Source organism: Petaurus breviceps, unplaced genomic scaffold, assembly GCF_028583685.1.
Source record: "Petaurus breviceps papuanus isolate PSGF00001 unplaced genomic scaffold, PetGlider_PUasm1.0 350, whole genome shotgun sequence".
Taxonomy (NCBI): Eukaryota; Metazoa; Chordata; class Mammalia; order Diprotodontia; family Petauridae; genus Petaurus; species Petaurus breviceps.
The window spans coordinates 2,693,376-2,712,961 of record NW_027186199.1 but is presented as its reverse complement, the minus strand read 5'-3'; the positions used below and the strand labels follow the sequence as shown (position 1 = coordinate 2,712,961).

The following is a 19,586-nucleotide window of genomic DNA, read 5'->3' as shown; positions in this document are numbered from 1 at the left end:
GCAGCATTTGAAAGAGATATAAGAACTCCCACAAATGTACATATTTTCAGACTTTTTTGATATACTCATCAGTTATGCTGATTTTTCTCTTTTTTTCTTTACTATATTAAAAAATACAATTTGTTATATGGGATGGCTCTCTGAGATGGATAATTTTACACTTATCTAGCATGGATGTGACTGTAGTAGAAAAAGATTATGAAGGACAAGTCAAGAAACTGATAGAATTAATGGAAACTAATAGAATTAATAGAAACTAATTAATGGGAAGGATACTGGGGAGAACTATGGTGATATAAAAAGATATCAATTAAAACATTTTTTAAAGTAGATTATGTAAAATTTTAAACAGCTTGCATAGTTTAAAAGAGATAGGAGAAGATACCCCATTCCTTCCTTTTGTAGAGGTGGAGAATGCACAAATGTTATACATTGTACATATTTTCAGCCTTTTTCAACATATTGATCACTTATACTAATTTTTTTGTTCTTTTTTGTCTTAAAAATATAACTATATATGTAAAACTATATATATGTATATATGAAACTATATGTTCTATGGGGATGCTGAGGGGAATTATGATCATAAACAAAAGACATCAATAAAAACTTATTTAAAACATATGTCCTTCCTTAAAATCTTGTCTATATAGTGTTATATTTATATATTGTTGAGAAGGACAAGCATAGGGAGAGGTACTAGACCTGAATATAGGGACATCCTCGATAAGAAAACTCCTTCCAACAATGAAAGTCAATAGCTTCTCTGAAATATAGTACTAGAAAGTTACTTAGAAGCAATGGTAGGTTAAGTGGTAGGTTAAGACTTTTATAGGGTCACAATGGCCAGTATGTGTCAGAGACAAGATTTAAACTTGTGTTCATGACCCCAAAGCTACCTTTCTATATACTACACTATATTGACTTAAGCCTTTTGTTTGATAAATACCTGTTAAACTTAAGTTTTGAGAGGCCAACAGGGAAGAATCAATGTGGAGGAGTCAAAATTGTTCAGGATTAACACAAGATACATAGGTGAGCAAGGAAAATAATGGAAACCATATAATTTATTTAAGTAATGGGAACTGACTGGAGAAAAAAGTAGCACTGCTAAATTAATACAAATACACTAATGTTAGAACGCTAAAATATAAAATGACTGAAATGGAATATTGAAAGTTAGTAAAGATCATGTCCCTCAGAGACTCAGTAAAAGAAAACTCAAAGGGGCAGCCAGGTGGCTCATCGAGTAGGAGCTCCAACCCCGGCGTCGGGAGACCCGGGAACAGTTCTGGCCTCAGATACTTGGCACCCACACAAAAAATAACTGGCCATGTAACCTTGAGCAAGTTACTTAACCCCAATTGCTTAAAAAAAAAAAAAAAGAAAACTCAACTCACAGTCTATACACAGAATGTATAAGGATAGTTCTCTAATATGACAGAATATATACAGAGTAGTATTTCTTGAGGTTTGGTCCAGAGACTCCTGGGGCTCCCCTAGACTCTTTCAGGGGGTCCTTAAGGTCAAAATATTTTCTACTTATATTAAGACATTTTAATTTCTAATACAGTAAGTGTAGGGACATATATAACCTATAAAATCAAAAGCTCTTTTGGGGGTAAGGTCCTCAATAATTTTTCAGATTCTAAAGGGGTTTTAAGACCAAAAAAGTTTGAGAAGAAGTTGGCTAGAGTAACAAAGTAAAAATATCACTAAAAGTTTCCAGGAATTGCTAGAGGTAGAAATTCTAACACACTGTCTCACTAAGTCAGGAAAGATGAGATGAATATGTAAAGTAAGGCTGGGTCAGCTGCCAAATTCAGACAACAGGGCATAAGAAGGGCCTTGGTTTACCTAAGAATTCTTTTTTTCCCAGACCTGTGATTTTATCATTGTTACAACAAATCCCATGGTGTAGTACCTTCCCTAACAGATACAGATTAGCTATTCTTCTGTAATGTCTTAGTGACTTGCCCTTACTCACTTGAACCCAGATTTTCCTGATTCTAAGGCTATCTATCAATTTACCTACCTATTATGCCACATTTCTTCCTCAGCCTAAGAATAATAACTTCACATTCCTCTAGCACTTTAAAATTTACAAAGCATTTTCTTCCCAACAATCCTGTGAGGTAAGTAGTGCAAGTATTGTTAGACCCATTTTGCGGATAAAGAAATTGAAGCTCTGAAAGGCTGAATAATTTGCCCATGGTCACACAGACAGTAAATATGGAAGACAAGATTCAAACACAGGTCTCTTAACTTGATAAAAACCCTTATGGGAACAAGATGCACAGGAAACACCTGGCCTCCAGTACTTGTTCAGGAACTCCAAAGGTCTGTAGGCAGTAAGGAAGAGAGCCCTGAACAACAATTGAGCCAGACAAGACCAGGGCCTAAGTCCCTGCTCTGCTCCTGAATAGAAGTGTGGCCCTGACAAAGCCGCTGAATGAATGAATTAAAAAACAATAGCTTATGAAGTACCTACTACTGGGGATACCAATAGGAAACCCTATGAGAGTCAGTTTCTTCATGAGTAAAATGAAGAATCTGAACTAGATAGCTGCTAAGATCCCTTCTTATGCTAAAGCTCTGATTCTAAGTCATCCTGAGGGAAACATAAGGTCATAGTAATAAAAAAATTATTATACACGGTGTCTTTTTGACTCAGGTATCAGGTTCTAAAATCAGTGATTAAAGTAAAAATCACCTACAGTGAAAAGTGGCTTACTTAAGAACTTTCAATTGCCCATAAAGCACAGTAGGTATGGAAGCCAGTAAAATGGATCTATAACTTCAGTTTAATGATTGGTTCTAAGGCCAGGTCAGTTACAGTGGGGCATGAAGCAGGCTGAGCAGAAACCAAGGCTGAAGGAGATGCCACTATCTCCTGCTTGGTGGCCTGACATTTACTTTCTCCTCTGGTTATAGCTCTTCACCACTGTCCCCCCTCCCTACCCCTCAAGGGTGCAGATTCACATCTCAGGTTTACTCTGAGGCATATGATTATTGAGTGTTATTATTTTTCTTTTTTGCCAAATAGGTCTACTTTAATTTGAGTGAAATAAATAAGTTTGGTATACTCCCTTGTGCTCAATCTTTAGTGAGAAACACAAAGTCAAAAACCAAAGGTGAGGAATGAGAGGAAAACCCCAGAATCCTAAAGCTGAAAGGGATCTGAGGGTACTAACCCCTTCATTTTAAAGATTAGGAAACTGAGGCCCAGTGAGGTTAAATTACATGTCCTACAAACTCACACAGGAAGTGGTTTGAAGCTGTGGGTAAGACAGACCAATGCTCTAGGTATTTTTGGACATCTAAGAATTTTAGCACAATAAACCTCAACAGAGAAATCTTCAGACAAAGTTTTCTGTGAAGATCCTCAGACACAGCTCTTAAAAGGTCACTGGGGTTGACTGAGGACAGTGTTGGTTATCTGGGTGGTCATTATTAAAAAAGCTACTCACCAGTAGGAGGCCAAGATATGATCTGACACCACCACCTTAGGAAGTTCTAGTAACCCTAACAGCTCATGCATCCTGAACACTGAGATTTACATAACCCTTTTCCCACAACCCTATGAGATAGGTTGTTTTATTATTTCTTTATTATTTATTATCCCATTTGTTTATCCACATTATTTATTTATTATCCCCATTTTACATTACGGAGAAACTAAGGATCAGAGGGGCTAAGTAATTTAAGGGTGGCGTAGCTGGCAAGTCTCAGAGTCAAACACAGCAATCAGTATATCCAAGACCAATGCATGCCAAGAATCAGATGTCAGAACTAAAACAGAGCCACAATATAGCTATCTAACAAAGGAGGTAGGTCTGTTAAAGATGGGAAGCCCATTAAGGATGCCATGGAGGGTGAAAATAATATAATTCAGGTCAACATTTATTAAGTACCTGCCTTTCAGCACATTAGACAAGACTGTTAAGTTACAGAGAAGGTATCTATCTGCACTGAAGACAGTTGCTCATTCAGAGGTTCCCTGTACCAATGAAACCACAAGTTCAGCCTTATTCCTACCTCTAGGCATTGGGGTATAAAAATAAAAATAAACTATAATATAAATATATAAATGTGTATAATATAATATAAAAATGTACTATAAAAATAAACTAAGGAGTTTACATTATCCTGGGGGACACAACATATACATAAATGCCACTGAACCTCTCACCTAACCTCAATTCCTGTAAAATGAAGGAGCTAGCCAAGATGGTCTCTAAGGTTGCTCCCAACTCTAAATCCTTTAATCATATGACTCTTTGAATTAACAAAATGCCCTCCAAGGAGCCTGCCCTGCACATACTTCCTTTGCTCTGACTACTCTAAGTTTTCACCTGCTCAGCTCCCATGGACTTAGGCAAGGCTGGTGCAGCTCCATACACTGTTTTCATTTTTTCTCTGAAGAGTTCATTTTTCTTCTTCTACCTCCCCAAACAGAGTGATCTCCTTTAAGGCAGAAACTGTCTCTTCTAATTACTGTAAAACTGACTCAAGAATCATCCCTAATGTGCTACTAAGCACATAAGAGATGCTCAGTAAAGAAAAGTCTGTTCAATAACTGAATGAAGGAGAGATTTTCACACACTCACCTGAACAATCTCCTTTGAAGGTCACTTTCTCCTGTGTGTGCACAACCCATGGTTCTTCCCCTCGCTCCAGCTGAGAGATCATATCAGGTTTAGATACTGGAAATCCTGCTCATAGAGAAGGAAATGGTGTCTGGTAGTTTGTCCTGAATACAAATAGATGCCCCCAGCTTAGTCCTAGATCTTGGATCTCTAAGAGAATAGGTAGGGGAGAGGCTATGAACATCAGACTCAGGGTAAATCTGCTAAGGCTTTAGGAATATACCGCATGCCCTCTGAGGACTACACTTCCATGTGGAAAGCCTCAGGGAACAAAAGAAGGAAGGGAAGGGAAGTCAAGGCACAGAAAACAAATAAGAAGATAGGAAATTCCCACCTCTAGGCACATTTAATTCCATAAGCATTTTATGAAGGTCCTTCTATGTGTTCAGAACTATGCTAGGTGCTAAAGATATAAAAACAAGAAGCCCCTGTCCTTAAGGAGCTTACAATCTATGGGAATGAGGAATGTGTACACAGAAAGGTAAATGTAACATACATACAAGGCAGATATGAAGCCATGAGGATGGGCAGAGGGAGGCCTTAACAACTGGGAAGGATGGGGATTAGCATCCTGTAAGAAGTGGTCTAAGCTGAGTCCTGGGACTAGGGATGGATTCTATGAGATTGAGACTAAAAGGGAACGGATTCATTTTAGCCATGGAGAACAGACTAGGCAAAGGCACAGAGATGGAATGTCAGGTGTAGAAAACTGACCAATATACCATGTTGCCTGGAAAGTCAAGTAATCTGCAATAAACCTAGAAGGCCAGAATGAAACCAGACTGTGAAATGCTTTAAATGCCAAAGAGAGGCATTCATATTTTATCCTGGAGTAATAGGGAGCCACTGGAACAGAGGAGTGACAGGATCACATAGCTGTTTTAAGAAGAATAGTTGGGAAGCTGTGTGGAAGATGGACTAGAGAGGAGAAAGGCTGGAGGGAGACCAATTAGGAAGCTGAGTAATGGAGACCTGTACTAGATGGCTTTGGTGTGAAAGGATAAAAGCAGAAAAATGCAAAAGATCAAGTGATGGTTGAATTTTCAAACCCATCAGCATTTTTAAGCACCTACTATGTACCTGATACTGTGCTAGGTCTAAGGAGACAAAGACCAAAATATAAGCTCCCCAAGAAGTTATTCTACTGTCAGGGTTCTTGGTGGCTTCTAGACACATGACTTCAGATAGCTATGTGGTACCAGAAGCAAATAAGAATGGTGTTTTGTGTCCCTCAGGAAGGCTGGGAAGAGGGTAAGGAAGAAGAGGAACAATAATAGTATCTGATGTTTATACAATAATATCTAATGTATTTTAAAGTCTACAAAGCATGATACATACATTATCTCATTTGATCATTCTGCAAGGTAAGTACTACAGGGATTATCCCCATTTCACAGATGATGTGAAGGCTCAGAGGGGCTAAGTGACCTGACCATACTCACACAGGTATTGAGAATGAGAGGCAAGATTTGAACCTAGGTCTTCTAACTACACTATATCCCATGGCCTCCCAGGGCCTCAAAAGGACTAGGTGAGAGGTACCCAAGACAAGTTCAAGAACAGGAAATGGGAAGCAAGGTCATGGGGTTGAAGGGCAGACGGGCAAAGGGCCTCCCAGAGATTTAGGACAGGAAGACTTGGTACTGACTGGATATAAAGGATAAGGAAAAGGGAAGAGTCAAGGATGACTCCAAGGTTGTAAACCTAAGTGACTAAATAGATGGAGGTGCCTTCAACGTTTCCAATGGACAACAAGAAGAATTCTGGGACTGGGGTAAAAAAGCTGGGTTTCCTCCAGAGGACTTGAAGAAGAGGAAATTATCATAATTTTGGGGATCATTAAAAAAGTTGCCCATTTTCAGCTCTCAGCAGACTAGGCTTGTGGAATGGGAAAAAAGAACAAAATATCCTTTATTTGAGTCTCAATGGGACTAGGGATTTCTGATTCCTGAACCTTTCAAATAAACACAAATAGCCCATCAGATCCCATTGCTATTTACCAAGCAGGAAGGGAAGAATCTTAGAACTGAGCTAGAGGATAGAACTTACCCAATGAGACCATGTTCTCATAATTCTCCAGCATCACATCCCGGTAGAGGCTCTTCTGAGCAGGCTCTAGACAGTTCCACTCACCTCTGGTGAGGTAAACAGCCACATCCTCGAATATCATTAATGCCTGAAATAATATATTCCTGTTGCAGCCCCAGCACAGTTCCACTTCTCTGAACAAAGGTGAGAGGATGGGAATGGAAGGTGGCAAAACTGAGTATGTGGACCCATCTAGACATATTTAAGAATGTGGATGGTGTCCAGTTTATGCATGTTTGTGTTGAACTGGAAGGAACAGAATATGTAAATCCCTTTCTCAGAAGAGGACTGGGGTTGATGGGGTTAGGATAGTCACATTTTGGGAGGGGACAGACTTTCAAAACTTCTTTCCAAATCTAAAAAGGAGCAAAATCCCTCATCCTAGGTACAATGATTTAAAAAAGAGGCCCTAGGGCAATGACTTCTAACTCTGTAGTTGCATGGGTAAAAGGGACATAAGTGTTTGTATATATACTGGGGACAGACTGGACATCTGGGATACAGGCCACAGCGTTTGTCACCCCCAGACCTGGTATAGGCCCCAAGGAAAGGGCATTTGGGCTCAGGTCCCTGAAGTGGAAAGAAACAACAGAGAAACTCCTGGCCAAGGAAATAAATCAATGCCATGTTGTGTCTGAAATAATCAGGTAAAAGACGGCTTACCTGGGGCCTGGCTGACAGGCATTGAACCTCCATTGTCAGTTTTCCTGACCTTCCTGTGTTGTAATGAACAGGAACCTAGGAATATTTAGAGGAAAAAAAGGAACTTTGAGGAGGATAGATTCCAAATTTCCAGCTCTTATCATTCCTCAACATGAAAGATCTTCTCTTCACTGCCTACACCACTTTATCAACTCTTTCTAAGCCAATTTTTAACACTTGTTGCCTCCAGAAAGCTTTCTTCAACCACCCTGCTCCCATCCATGAGCCAGAACATCTTCAGATGCCTCAAAAAATACTCACAGCTTCACAAAGAAAGCCCTGGAACCCAGGCAGGCTGACTGTTTTTAAGGCAGAAAGGGGAATATTAGACAGTTGGGAAACCCCATCTCTACCTCATAGGATCCTAAACTTCCTTCAAAGTTATCTTGAGTGCCATGTCCTACAGGAAATCTATTCTGACCCCCAGTTGATAATATTCTCTCTTGCAAATTACTTTACATATATTTTGTATTTAATTTTCTGCATACATATTGTTCTCTCCAATAAAACAAACTCAGTGAAAGCAAGACTGTTTCATTTTTTGCCTCTGAACCCCCTGTTCCTAGAATGGTGACTGGCAGACAGTAGATTCTTAATGAATACTTCTTATATTGAATCTGTTAACAGGCTCAGGTCTCCCTATAGCAAGCCTCTGGAGGCCTGCTCCGAATGCACTGGTTTTTCAAAGCTTACTAGAGAAGTTATATGAAGATCATCAATGTCAACAGCAAAGGTACTTACCCAGAAGAGTGTAAGCAGTAACAATCTGCTATGGGCCAGTGGTTGGGAAACAATGGACTACAAAGCCTCTAAATTTCCTCTCCTCTCAATAATCTTATGAGTCTATGATTCTGTGGGGCAAGAGATCTAGGTTCCAATGCCAATTCAAAAACTAACTCACTGTGTGACCACAAAAAAGTCCCTCTCTGGGCTTCAGTTTCCCATCTGTAAAGTAACCAAATCAATACTTGTAAAGTCCCATACAGCCCTGATACTCTATAGCTACAGTTTCTAGGCCTATATTATTTGTTAGAAAGCTAGTGTAACAAAAACCACAGAATCACAGAAGAAGAAGAAAACTTGGCAGGGTGAATCTAGTTCAACTCATACTGGAATAAAAGCTTTTTCTACCATATAGGAACCACTGTGGTATATATGGGGGTCAGAGCCCAGGATAGAGAGGTAGCATACTTGGGTTTGAATCTCACTTCTGCTATCTGTACAGAAGACAAAGCACTTGACTTCTCTGGGGCTCACTTTCCTCATATGTGGATGACCTCCATGGCCTCTAACATACTTTCCAGCTGTAACTCTACAATCCCCAAGTGGTCATCAGCCTCTACTGGATTTCATTGCTGTGTGAACTTAGTCAAATCATTTAGCCTCCAACTTCTTCATCTGTAAAATGAGGGGTTATAGTTCAAGATCCGTGATCCATGACCTCCATGAATAAACTGCATCCCTCAAAGGGCACCCTTCTCCATTTGGGAAGAGTTGTAATTGTTAGAAAATTCTTTCTTCTATTAAACTGAAATGTGACTCTCTGCAAATCTGATTGTTTCTGTTTCAGTACTCTGGGATTAAGCAGAATAAGTCTAATTCCTAACATTATAGTCATTAAAACAATAAGTCACAAACACATTTATATAGTTCTGTACATAGCCAAGAATCACATAGGATGAGAAAGTATGGATAGGTTGTAACATGTGCCAGTAGATGGTAAATCTATTATCAATGAGATCTATTAAAATCAATTAAATTAAAATTTAATTAAATTTTATTAATTTAATTAAATTAAAATCAATAAGATCTATTAAAACATCACAGCATTTTAAGATTTATAATAGTCTGGACAAGTGATGATAAGAACCTGTATCAGGGAATAGAGAAGGGAATGGATACTAGATGTTTTGAAGATGGTTGACAGAATATGACAATTAAATGGATGTGAGGGAGAAGTACCAAAAATAACCTTGATATTTTGAACATAGGAGATTGAGTAAATAAATGGTTGTATTGAAGACAGAAATAAATCAGAAGAACAAGTAAGGATAAAAAATAGGTTTGAGTTTGATAGAGCATGGGAAAGGACAGTGACCATAAGAGAGCCAGCAAATAGGCTAACATCCAGGGAGGAGATAGAACCGAAAAGACAGGGATCTGTGTTCTATACAATTCACTGGAGACCTTATAAGGACCTTAGTTAGGAAGGTGCTACCCCTCTACATATATACCATGTCCACTTACATATCTCTATTTTTCCCACTGATAGTGTATTTGAAAGAATTTACCTCAGATTTATAGATGTGCTGTAGGGATACTTTTCTACTTTCGATGTTTCAATAAATGCCTCTACCTTGAACTAATTATGTAATTATGTCCTCTAGATGATTAGTAAACATAAACACAAACACATCAATATGCGTTCATAAGTTATTTTTTGAGCAGACATGAACCCAGAGAGCCAGAAACTGAAGACAGCCTTGTCAGAAGGTATCTCTTTAGGAGTTGGGGGTGCCTCCAGCCTGCTATGACAGCATCAAGTCATCTTCTCTCTATACTTTGGGTTTAGTAACTCACAACCCATTCTAAGTCATTTATCATGAAATGTTTTGTACTGCAATTACCCAGGGCAGCTAGGTGGTGCAATGAATAGAACATCGGTCCTGGAGTCAGGAGGACCTGGGTTCAAATTTGAACTCAGACACTTGACCCTTAACTAGCTGTGTGAACTTGGGCAAGTCACTTAACCCCAATTGCCTTGCCTTCCCCCTCAAACGAAAAAAAAAAGTTATTGCAATTATCCGTGAGTGTCTCTTATAAGAGACTGTAGCAAGTGTGATCTAAGCTTTGTATTTCCTGACACCCTGCTGCTGTCCTTTACATTTGGTATTCCCGCCCCACTTCACCCCCAAACTCCTTTCAAAGTCCTGCTCAAGAGCCACGGCTAATAAACCTCTCTTAGTTCCTGCAGCTGTGTTTTGTGACTGCCTTTGCCATTTTTGTGTCCCTGGCACTTAGCACAGCTCCTGGCACATAGTAGGTGCTTAATGAATTTTTACTAACTGTGTCTATAAGCAAATGAATGTAAATTATTACTAAACACGAGCTTGCCGTATTGCTCTAGGGTCGGATGTTCGGCGTGACTCCGGCGCAGCCCGATCTGAAACAGGCACTCGGCTAGGGTGGGGGAGTGGGGAGTAGGGGGAGGGAATTCCGCTGGGGCTCGGTGGAGTTTGGAGTAGGAAGGGGGGTCGGCTGGGAATCTTCGGACACCCCGGAGAAGCTGGCAACAGAGTCCAAGCCAGAGCATCACGGAGAGGGGCGGGGCAGAGAGGGGAGGGGCGCGCGTGTCCGGGTGTCCGCGCGCTTAGCGGGAGGGCAGAGGCCGCGCCAGGCCCGGCCCGGCCCCAGCTCTTCTAGACTTAGAGCCGCTCCCGGTGGGGCCGCCCCGGCGCCCGGAGCCCCACCTCGAGACCCGCCCCCCGCCAGCACGCCCGGCCAGGTCCGGCCGCTAGGGACGGCCTCGCCCCTCCTTCCCTGGGGACAGGGCGGAGGAATCCCAGGCGCGCGCGCGCGCGCGCAGAGTTCCCCAGGGCGCTCACCCTCACTCCCCTCCCCCGCCTTAGGCCACCCCCGACTCACCCGGCCCTGCAGAGACTCCCCCCGCGAGACAGAAACCTCTGACCGGAAGCGAGGGTCTCGGAGCCTTCTCAGGCCGGGAGGGCCCGCGCGGTCGCTCTAGGCGTCGGAGAGGATTCGACATCTCGGTGGCCGGCCTCTGCCCCACCTCCAGTTCCAATGTCCAATGTGAGGCTTTCCTAAGCTGCTTGTTTTCATCTCCCCTTTAAGTACCCGTGTTTCCGTCTTATCTGCTTGGCTGTTTCAGAAATTGAGGTTGATTGATCCTTTTTAGGTAGCTCCCCCTCTTATTGCTCACCAAAACCGATTGTCTTCCTAAGAGCTTGTCCTCCCCCAAATGATTTTCTCTCACAACCCACCTCTGCCTCTCTCCTCTTAGGCATTGGCTCCTTTCCTGGTGCCTTCAAACATGCCCAGCCCTCTCCCATCCTTTAAAAAAAATCTTAATTTGCTCCCACCATCCGCTTCAAGCTCTCCCCACACCCATCCCCTTTTCATAGCCAAACTTAATTAAAGGGTGGTTTCCTGATAGCCAGTGGAGTCATCGAAGCCGCTGCCTTCATCACCTTGAAATCTGATTTAGGACCCCATTTCTCTGGCTTAAACGGGTTTCTCCAAAGCTATCAATGATCTTTTCAATGCTAAATCGTAGGATTATTGATTTAGAGCTGAAAGGCACTGCTGAGATCATCTAGTCTAACCCCTTTATTTTACAGATAAGGAAGTCCCACCTAGGGTGATACAGCTAAGAAAAGTCCTGAAACCAGGTCTTTCTAATTCCAAGTCCTACACAGGACTGTGCTATACTGCCTTTTTTATCATGGAATGCTTTCTCTCCCCCATACTCCCACCCCCAGTTCTCATCTTTCTTGACCTCTCTACAGCTTTTCATATGGTCATCCAGACCTCCTCCAGGAAACTCTCTCCTTCCTCATTTGCGCCTTCTTTGTTCCCCTCCTACCTGTAAATTGCTTCTTTTTAGGCTCTGTTGTTTGTCATAGATAATATCCTCTGCCCACTCAATGTGGGTGTTTTTCTAGAGAGATGGTGATGGGGTCTCTCTCCTTTTCTTTCTCCTTTCTCCTTGGTGATCTCATCAGTTCATTTACTATCTCTATGCAGATGACTATTCAGTTTATACATCCAGCAGTATTCTCCTGAATTCCAGGTGATGGGGCACTGGCTCTGGGAAACCTCTTGAATTCCCCTTGAATCTTCCCATTTGATAAGGTATTTGCATGAGGCCATAAGCCTTCCATTATCATTGGGCCCAAATCTCTGCTACTGTCCAGCTACTTCCCACCCTTGATCCTATCAAGATATCTATACCCAAATCTGTTACCCTTAAACTAGCCTAGCCCAGCCCTCCATTGTGTGTTATCTCCAGATAGCCTTCAGCTATTTCCCACCCTTAAAACCACTCCTGGAGTCTGACCTTAGTAGTCAAGATCCTCCTTAGACACCTCCTTAAGACCCTCCCCATGGGGCAGTTAGGCGGCACAGTGAATAGAGAGAGCACTGGCCCTGGAGTCAGGAGGACCTGAGTTCAAATCTGACGTCAGACACTTAACACTTAACTACCGTGTTTCCCCGATAATAAGACCTATCCCGAAAATAAGCCCTCCCCTTACTGTGTAAGATTCCTCTAAAATAAGCCCTCCCCCGAAAATAAGCCCTATTGAGATTGCTACTGTAGTGAAGGTGATCCCCTGTGCTACACGCTACATTACGGTACCCTCTGTATGCACCGTCTCTCCCCCCCCCTGAAACGCACGCTACGCTCCAAGCTGCATCCAATCAGAGCTGCAGCAGTGAGTGCGTCATCCTGTTCTTCCCCAGTGATTTGCTTATTGAATAAAGGTATATTTTTTTGTTCACATTTACCTGTTTATTAAAATTGATGTCAATGTTCATTAAAATAAGCCCTCCCCTGAAAATAAGCCCTCTGGTGTTTTTCTGTCCAAAAAAAATTAATAAGACAGTGTCTTATTATCGGGGAAACACGGTAGTTGTGTGACCTTGGGCAAGTCACTTAACCCCAATTGCCCTTCCAAAAAAAGGAAAAAAAAAGACCCTCCCCAAAGCCCTCCTCTAGACCACTCCTAGACCCTCCCACAATCTTTCTGTATATAAGATCCATCTTGCCTCCATGAAAGTGCTGAGATTCAATGTAGCTCAGACTCAAGTCTGTGTCAGATTGTTCTGGCCAGCTGGTCCAATACAAGCATCACAAATACTTAGGCTCCATAAAAGTCTACTTTGTTTTACCTTGGCTGAGAGAAGGCTTGAGTCAAATTAATTTGGCATGACCTGGCATGTTGGTATTTTGGGGTCTTGAGCACCCCTAAATCCCAAAACTCAACACAGGTGCCATATCAATAACTTCATGCTGAACAACTCCACCTGGATGTCCCATCAGCACCTCAAACTTGACATGTTCAAAATGGAATTCATCTTTCATCCTAAACCCACCCTTCTTCCAAACATCTCCATTTATGAAAAAACAAAAATCCTACCATTCTCCTAGAGAGGGACTAGCAGTTTTTAACTCAAAAACAGATTAAGGCTTCTGACTGAGACCCTCTTGTCTTTAGTGACCAGGAAGTAGCGATTTAAAATGAGAGACAAAAAAAAAATAAACTTATTAGAGTCTGTCTAAAGAATTTTAAATGTACTGGATTGATCTGTAACCTGTGGGAGTCCAGAGACATCAGACAGTCAGGAATCAGATAGCAGTTTAATTAATTTCAAAATGTGGAAAACAGGTTTGTAAACCAAAGTTCTCCCTTAAGTAGGAGGACTTGACTTCTGGGGTATGGGTGGGGCTTTTAAGCCTGAAAACCACAAAAAGGCAGAATCCAACACCATTGTCTTTAGGTCTTGAATAAACAGTTCCCACAGCAGGTACATGAGTGCAAGCATTTTGGGGACAGGTTTTCTTGAGTCCTGTGGAAACAGTTCTTAAATCATTAGAATCATTGCATAAAGGTCATTAAGCCTTGTGATTCTTCAGTGGTGTACAGAACCAGAATTAGCATGGCAGGAACAGGAGTGCATCATCTGAATCAGTTCACTTAGCAGTTACACAAGCACAGATGTCAGAAGGTGTGATTGATCATGTTCTACTTTAGCAGGCAGGCTGCTTCTGGCTCTCAGATCCCTGTGGAAAAGGGAAAACATCTAGTGCTGGTCAAAGGAATATATTTTGCCAGAGGATGAGATCATCCAGGGGGTAAGCAAAATGCATTGTTGTTATGCCAAGCTCAGGGTGTGCCTGTTTGCTGGGCCTTAGCTCTGGAAAAACAGAGTATTTATTGATATCTTGACAAAGTCTTAATTTACCAATAATCTGGATCTGTTCTGAGTCTGGAAGAATTATCTACCTGGAGTGAGAATCCCTTTGAAAGAAGGTAGAGCCATTATAACCAAGACTGAGAACTCAGGGACAGTTGCTATGGGAAGAAGAGTAAAATTGTAGAGGGGTTTTTCTCCTAGTGTAAGGTCCCCTGCAAAAGCCCCTGGACTTTAAACTGGAATTGAGAATGGTTGAGTCCACTCTTCATTTTATAGCAAGGAGATAGCACCTCTGTCAGGGAGTACATCTGAAAATTTAATTAGGGCAAAATTGTCCATTACTTTGTGACCAGTAGAGATGCAGCTGTTAGTGACCAGCAGAGAAGAGGGTGCAGCAACCAAGTGAGAACAGCATGGAGCAAGGCTCACAAGAAATCCCTTGCTGTGTCCACATGTCTGCAGGGACTACAAAACTGACAAAGAGACTGCCCCTCAAGATAATCAATGACTAGGATCCAGTGGAGCAGATGGCATTGGCCACCCAGAGGCAGCATATATGTGTTAAGGGCTGTATGTATGCCTATGTATACGTGAAGAGGTTACCCATAATGAGGGTTAGCGTTGCTCTAGAGACCCCAAAATACTAACATGCCGAGTCCTGCCGAATGAATTCAACTCAAGTCTTCTCTCAAGCAAAGAAAAGTAAAGTTTATTAAAAGTTCGCTTGTATTGGACACAGAGTAAGCCTGTGCCAGGTCATTCTATGGCGCTCTCACTATTCTATGATGCTCTCACACGGAGACAAGATAGGGTCTTATATACAGAAGGTTGTGGGAGGAATCTAGGGGTGGTCTAGGGGAGGAGTTTGGGGAGGGTCTTCTGGAGTCAGATGAGGTCAATGAGTGATTAAGGGTGGGAAGTTACTGGGCTAGGCCAGTTCAAGGGTGGATTGATATTTTGATGGGCTCAAAGGTGGGAAGTCTAGTAACAGAGGTTTGGGCTCAGCCACAATATAAGGCTTATTGCCTCATGCAAATGTCTCATCAAATGAGACGATTTAATCAGAGTTCAAGGGGGGTTCCCAGAGCCTGTACTTCAAGGACTCAAGGAGAGGTCAAGGAGGCTCCCAGAGCCCATACCTCATCACATGTATATACATATATACACACACACATTGTGTGTTATATATTGTAAAGTTTTATGTGTGTGCTCATATGTATATATAAAATTGTTTATATATATGCACACACGTGCAATCCTGCTTTTCTAGGGGAAGTGCTTTATTAGTAGTTCTCTTACTATGCTATTTTATTGCATATTTGAATGAATTATATCATCTAGCTGACTAGTTAAACACATGGATGAAAGTTCATCAGTTATGGCATTTTATTGTTTTTTATCAGATGTGTACCTATGCAGTACCCTGCATTTAAGGCAGCCTCTTCTATAGGATTTACCATGTAAATTGGTGGTTGGCTCAGGGTAGCACCTCAACATGCTATCTTCCCCCTTCTTGTATTTACATGTTAAATAATGCATCAGTGAAATTGGATTTTGCAGCTCACAGATATACATGATAAAGATTGGAATGTGGGCTATGTGGGTGCCAAACACTGACCTTGTGTCCTTAGTCAACTTTTTATTCTAATTCTGATTCATTTCTTTGCTGTCTGAGAGGATCTTGAAAGTAACTGACCCTTGATAATGATCTGTAATTAAGGACTTTAATTATCTCTTTCACCCCCACACCTCCCCATGGGGCCAAAAAGGGAAAACCTAGTATTAGACTGGAGACATTGCCTGGTTTTTTGTTAGCTAAGCATAATGGCTTAGAATTGGCACCAGGTGCTTTGCAATACAAAGGAGCCTAATGGCAATCAACACCTCTTCTTCAGTTGGAACTTCAGCTAAGGACAGATTGACTTCAATACACTTCATATGTATATCTGAGGTAGAGTCAATGGCTTCAGCACTGATTGATGACAGTCTGTTGAGAATACTAAGGAAGTGTTCAGTCCATCTTTCCTTATCACTAATGAATGTGGCTCCATCAGCACTGAGTAGTTGAGATGCACCTTTGGTATTTGGCCCATAAAGAGCCTTCAGGGCATCATAAAAGTTCTTTGGATTGTTACTATCAGCATAAAACTGAATTGCATCTGCCTTCTTATTGAGTCAAGAGTGCTGCATCTCCTAAACTTCACCTTTTTTTTTTTTTTGCTTTTTGGAGGGCAGTTGGGGTTAAGTGACTTGCCCAAAGTCACATGGCTAGTAAGTGTATCAAGTGTCTGAGGTCACATTTGAACTCAGGTCCTACTGACTCCAGGGCCAGTGCTCTCTATTCATTGCACCTGCTGTCTTCTTAGAGATGGAATGAACTATCCTACTGGTAAACCCTATGGAGGTCTTGTTTTTAATTTAGCAGTTTCTTAATTTTCCCATCATTTTCCTCAAACCAGTATTGATGTTTATGAGTATTCTCACCCAGATGAGCAAACATAGTTCTGTACACCAAATCACTGAGAGTTGCCCACTCCTTTTCTGATCCACTGTTGCCAAGTGTGTGTTAGTTCAACTTTTCCTCCAAGTTAGTAACAAACTGTTCCTTCTCAGAGAACTCTAATCTGTTGACATTAATTCTTCTGGTAGTCATTTTGTCTTGAGGCCTCAACTTTTGTTGAATTAGACTATTTAGCTTGGAGAGGATAAGTCTATGATCAGTCCAGCACTGCACCACACATTGTCTTTGTCACTCTTATATTCTGTCTTTCTCTTCTCCTTACAATCACATGGCCTATTAAATGCCGAACTTTGCTGCAAGGGTGTATCCATGAAGTTTGAAATTCTTCAAAATTCTTTGAAATTTCAAGCTGAAGTTCTTCAAAGGGGAAAAGTACTGGTGCATGATTTTCTGTTTGCAGAGGATTGGGCACTCAGCACCGCCTCTGAAGCTAAGTTGCAATAAAGTATGGATCAATTTTCTGCTGTTTGTGCTAATTTTGGCCTAACAAATAATTCAAAGAAAACAAAAGTGTTCCATCAGCCAACACCACACCATCCATATGTGGAATCATTGGTTACAACAAATGGAGAAGTTTTGAATGTTATGGATTAGTTCACTTACCTTGGCAGTATACTTTCCAGGGATGTAAACATTGATAATGAGGTTGAGGCATTCATTGCCAGAACCAGCCCAGTGTTTGGGAGGCTCCAAAGGGAAGTGTGGGAGAGAAGAGGTATTAGACTGACTACCAAACTATCAGTCTACAGAGCTGTTGTGCTACCTCATTTTTGCATGCCTGTAAAACCTGGACCGTGTATCAGCACCATGCCAGGAAACTGAATCACTTCCATTTGAATTATCTTAAGAAGATTCTGAAGATCACCTGGCAGGATAAGATACCAGACACTGAAGTCCTTTCTTGAACTAAACTGCCAATCATTCAAACTGTACTTCAGAGAGTGCAACTCCAATGGGCTGGCGATATTGTTCAAATGCAAAACATACATTTTCCAAAAAGACTATTTTATGGAGAACTCATACAGGGCAAGTGCTCACATGGTGGTCAGAAGAAGTGATGCAAGGACACTCTCAAAGTCTCTCTTGAGAACTTTGGAATTGTGTGATATGGAAGACACTGGCACAGGACTGCTCAGCAAGGCATGCCCTCATCAGAGAAGGTGCTGTGCTCTATGAGCAAAGCAGAATTGAAGCAGCTCAAAAGAAATATGAGATGCACAAATGTAGGGAATCCACCCCAAATGTTCACATGGACTATTTGTGCCTAATCTGTGGTAGAACGTTCTGAGTCACTATAACTTGACTCTAGCATAGTGATGTCATTTTGGTCCTCTCTGAGAAGTAAGGAAAACAACAAGAACCATAATAGCTTAAGAGTTAGCTCATTCTTTTCAGAGAGATAAAGGCACTTTGTCCTCTGAAGAAGATCATCAGGAAGTTGATGCCATGACTTGCAAGTGAACTGGATTTAAATGAGGGAGGGCTGTGCAAAATCACCAGCCTCACTTTCTTCTCCAGAGCCATCAGGGTCCAGTGGCCGAATAAAAATCTGGATGAATGGAGATGGTCCAGGGTGCAGTGAGAGACCTTGACCTTTTTAAGCTAAGGTTTTTCTGAGTTCCCATTTTGACTGAGGCAAGGCCCAATCAGTGATTAGGGCTGTTTAAGAAGTGAATGAGGAGAGGCGGCAGATGGCGAAGTGAATAGAGCACTGGCCCTGGAGTCAGGATGACCGGAGTTCAAACCCTGCCTCAGATACTTAATACTTACTAATTGTGTGACCTTGGGCAAGTGACTTAACCCCAATTGCCCTGCCTTCCCCCCTCCAAAAAAGCAAAAAAAAAAAAAAGAACTTTGGAATTGATTGTGTGACTTGGGAGGCACTGACATAGGACCTCTCAGCATGGCATGTTCACATCAGGAAAGGTCTTGTGCTCTATGAGCAAAGCAGAATTTAAGTAGCTCAAAAGAAACACAAAATATTCAAGTTTAGAGATTCCACCCCAAATGTTCACATGGACTATTTGTGCCTGACCTGTGGTAGAATACTCCAAACTCCTACTGGTTTGCTCAGTCACAGTCGGATACACCATTAACTTGACTCTAGCATAATGATGTCATTTGGTCCTCTTCAAGAATGAAGGACAACAACTAAGCATGTGTGCAGGAAGCCTCTTTGCTGGCTGCATCTATAACACTACCAAGCTGGGACCATCTTGCTTTCTCTTTCCAGCTGTATCGGACAGGTAAAGGTCCTGTTCACAGTCTACACAGAACTGAGCTGGGTGTCTGTTAGTCAGTTAGGGCCAGAGTAATGACTGTCAGAATAGTCTCAAGGAGCTAGAGTAGATATTATAGATCTAGTACCTACTTGAGTAACATTCATTTGAGATCTTTAGGACCCACAGAGGAATGTAACCAAGATACCACAAAAGCAGCAGGTTAGCATCAGTTGCACAGTAATCACTATAAAGATCAGCAAGGACCAGGAAAGCCCATCAGAGCTATTAGCTCAACAGAAAGCCACACCATCAGGTATATCACCAGAAGACATCAGTGGTATTGCAGCATCAGAGGGATGTTGCCCTTCCAAATGCATGCTTTGTGTGTGGGCCCCTTGTGTATGTTACTCTTGTATATATATGTGTGTGTGTGTGTGTGTGTGTGTGTGTGTGTGTGTGTGTGTGTGT

The 19,586-nt window shown here is 41.7% G+C and overlaps 1 protein-coding gene across 2 annotated transcripts in view; it reads right to left on the bottom strand.

Annotated features, from left to right (window-relative positions):
- Window positions 1–19,586, bottom strand: part of LOC138168080 (zinc finger protein 271-like) — a 50,618-nt gene that overhangs the window by 4,514 nt on the left and 26,518 nt on the right. Inside the window, exons 1-4 of one of the 2 annotated variants that reach the window (XM_069097122.1) lie at window positions 11,085–11,554; window positions 7,401–7,475; window positions 6,699–6,825; window positions 4,611–4,715 (exon numbers count right to left, since the gene is read on the bottom strand). In XM_069097122.1, coding sequence (XP_068953223.1) covers window positions 4,611–4,715; window positions 6,699–6,825; window positions 7,401–7,433 — 265 coding nt within the window. In that variant the 5' untranslated portion in view covers window positions 7,434–7,475; window positions 11,085–11,554. Of the gene's footprint in view, window positions 1–4,610; window positions 4,716–6,698; window positions 6,826–7,400; window positions 7,476–10,159; window positions 10,172–11,084; window positions 11,555–19,586 lie in introns of those variants that run through there. The other variant, XM_069097123.1, reaches the window with a different exon arrangement.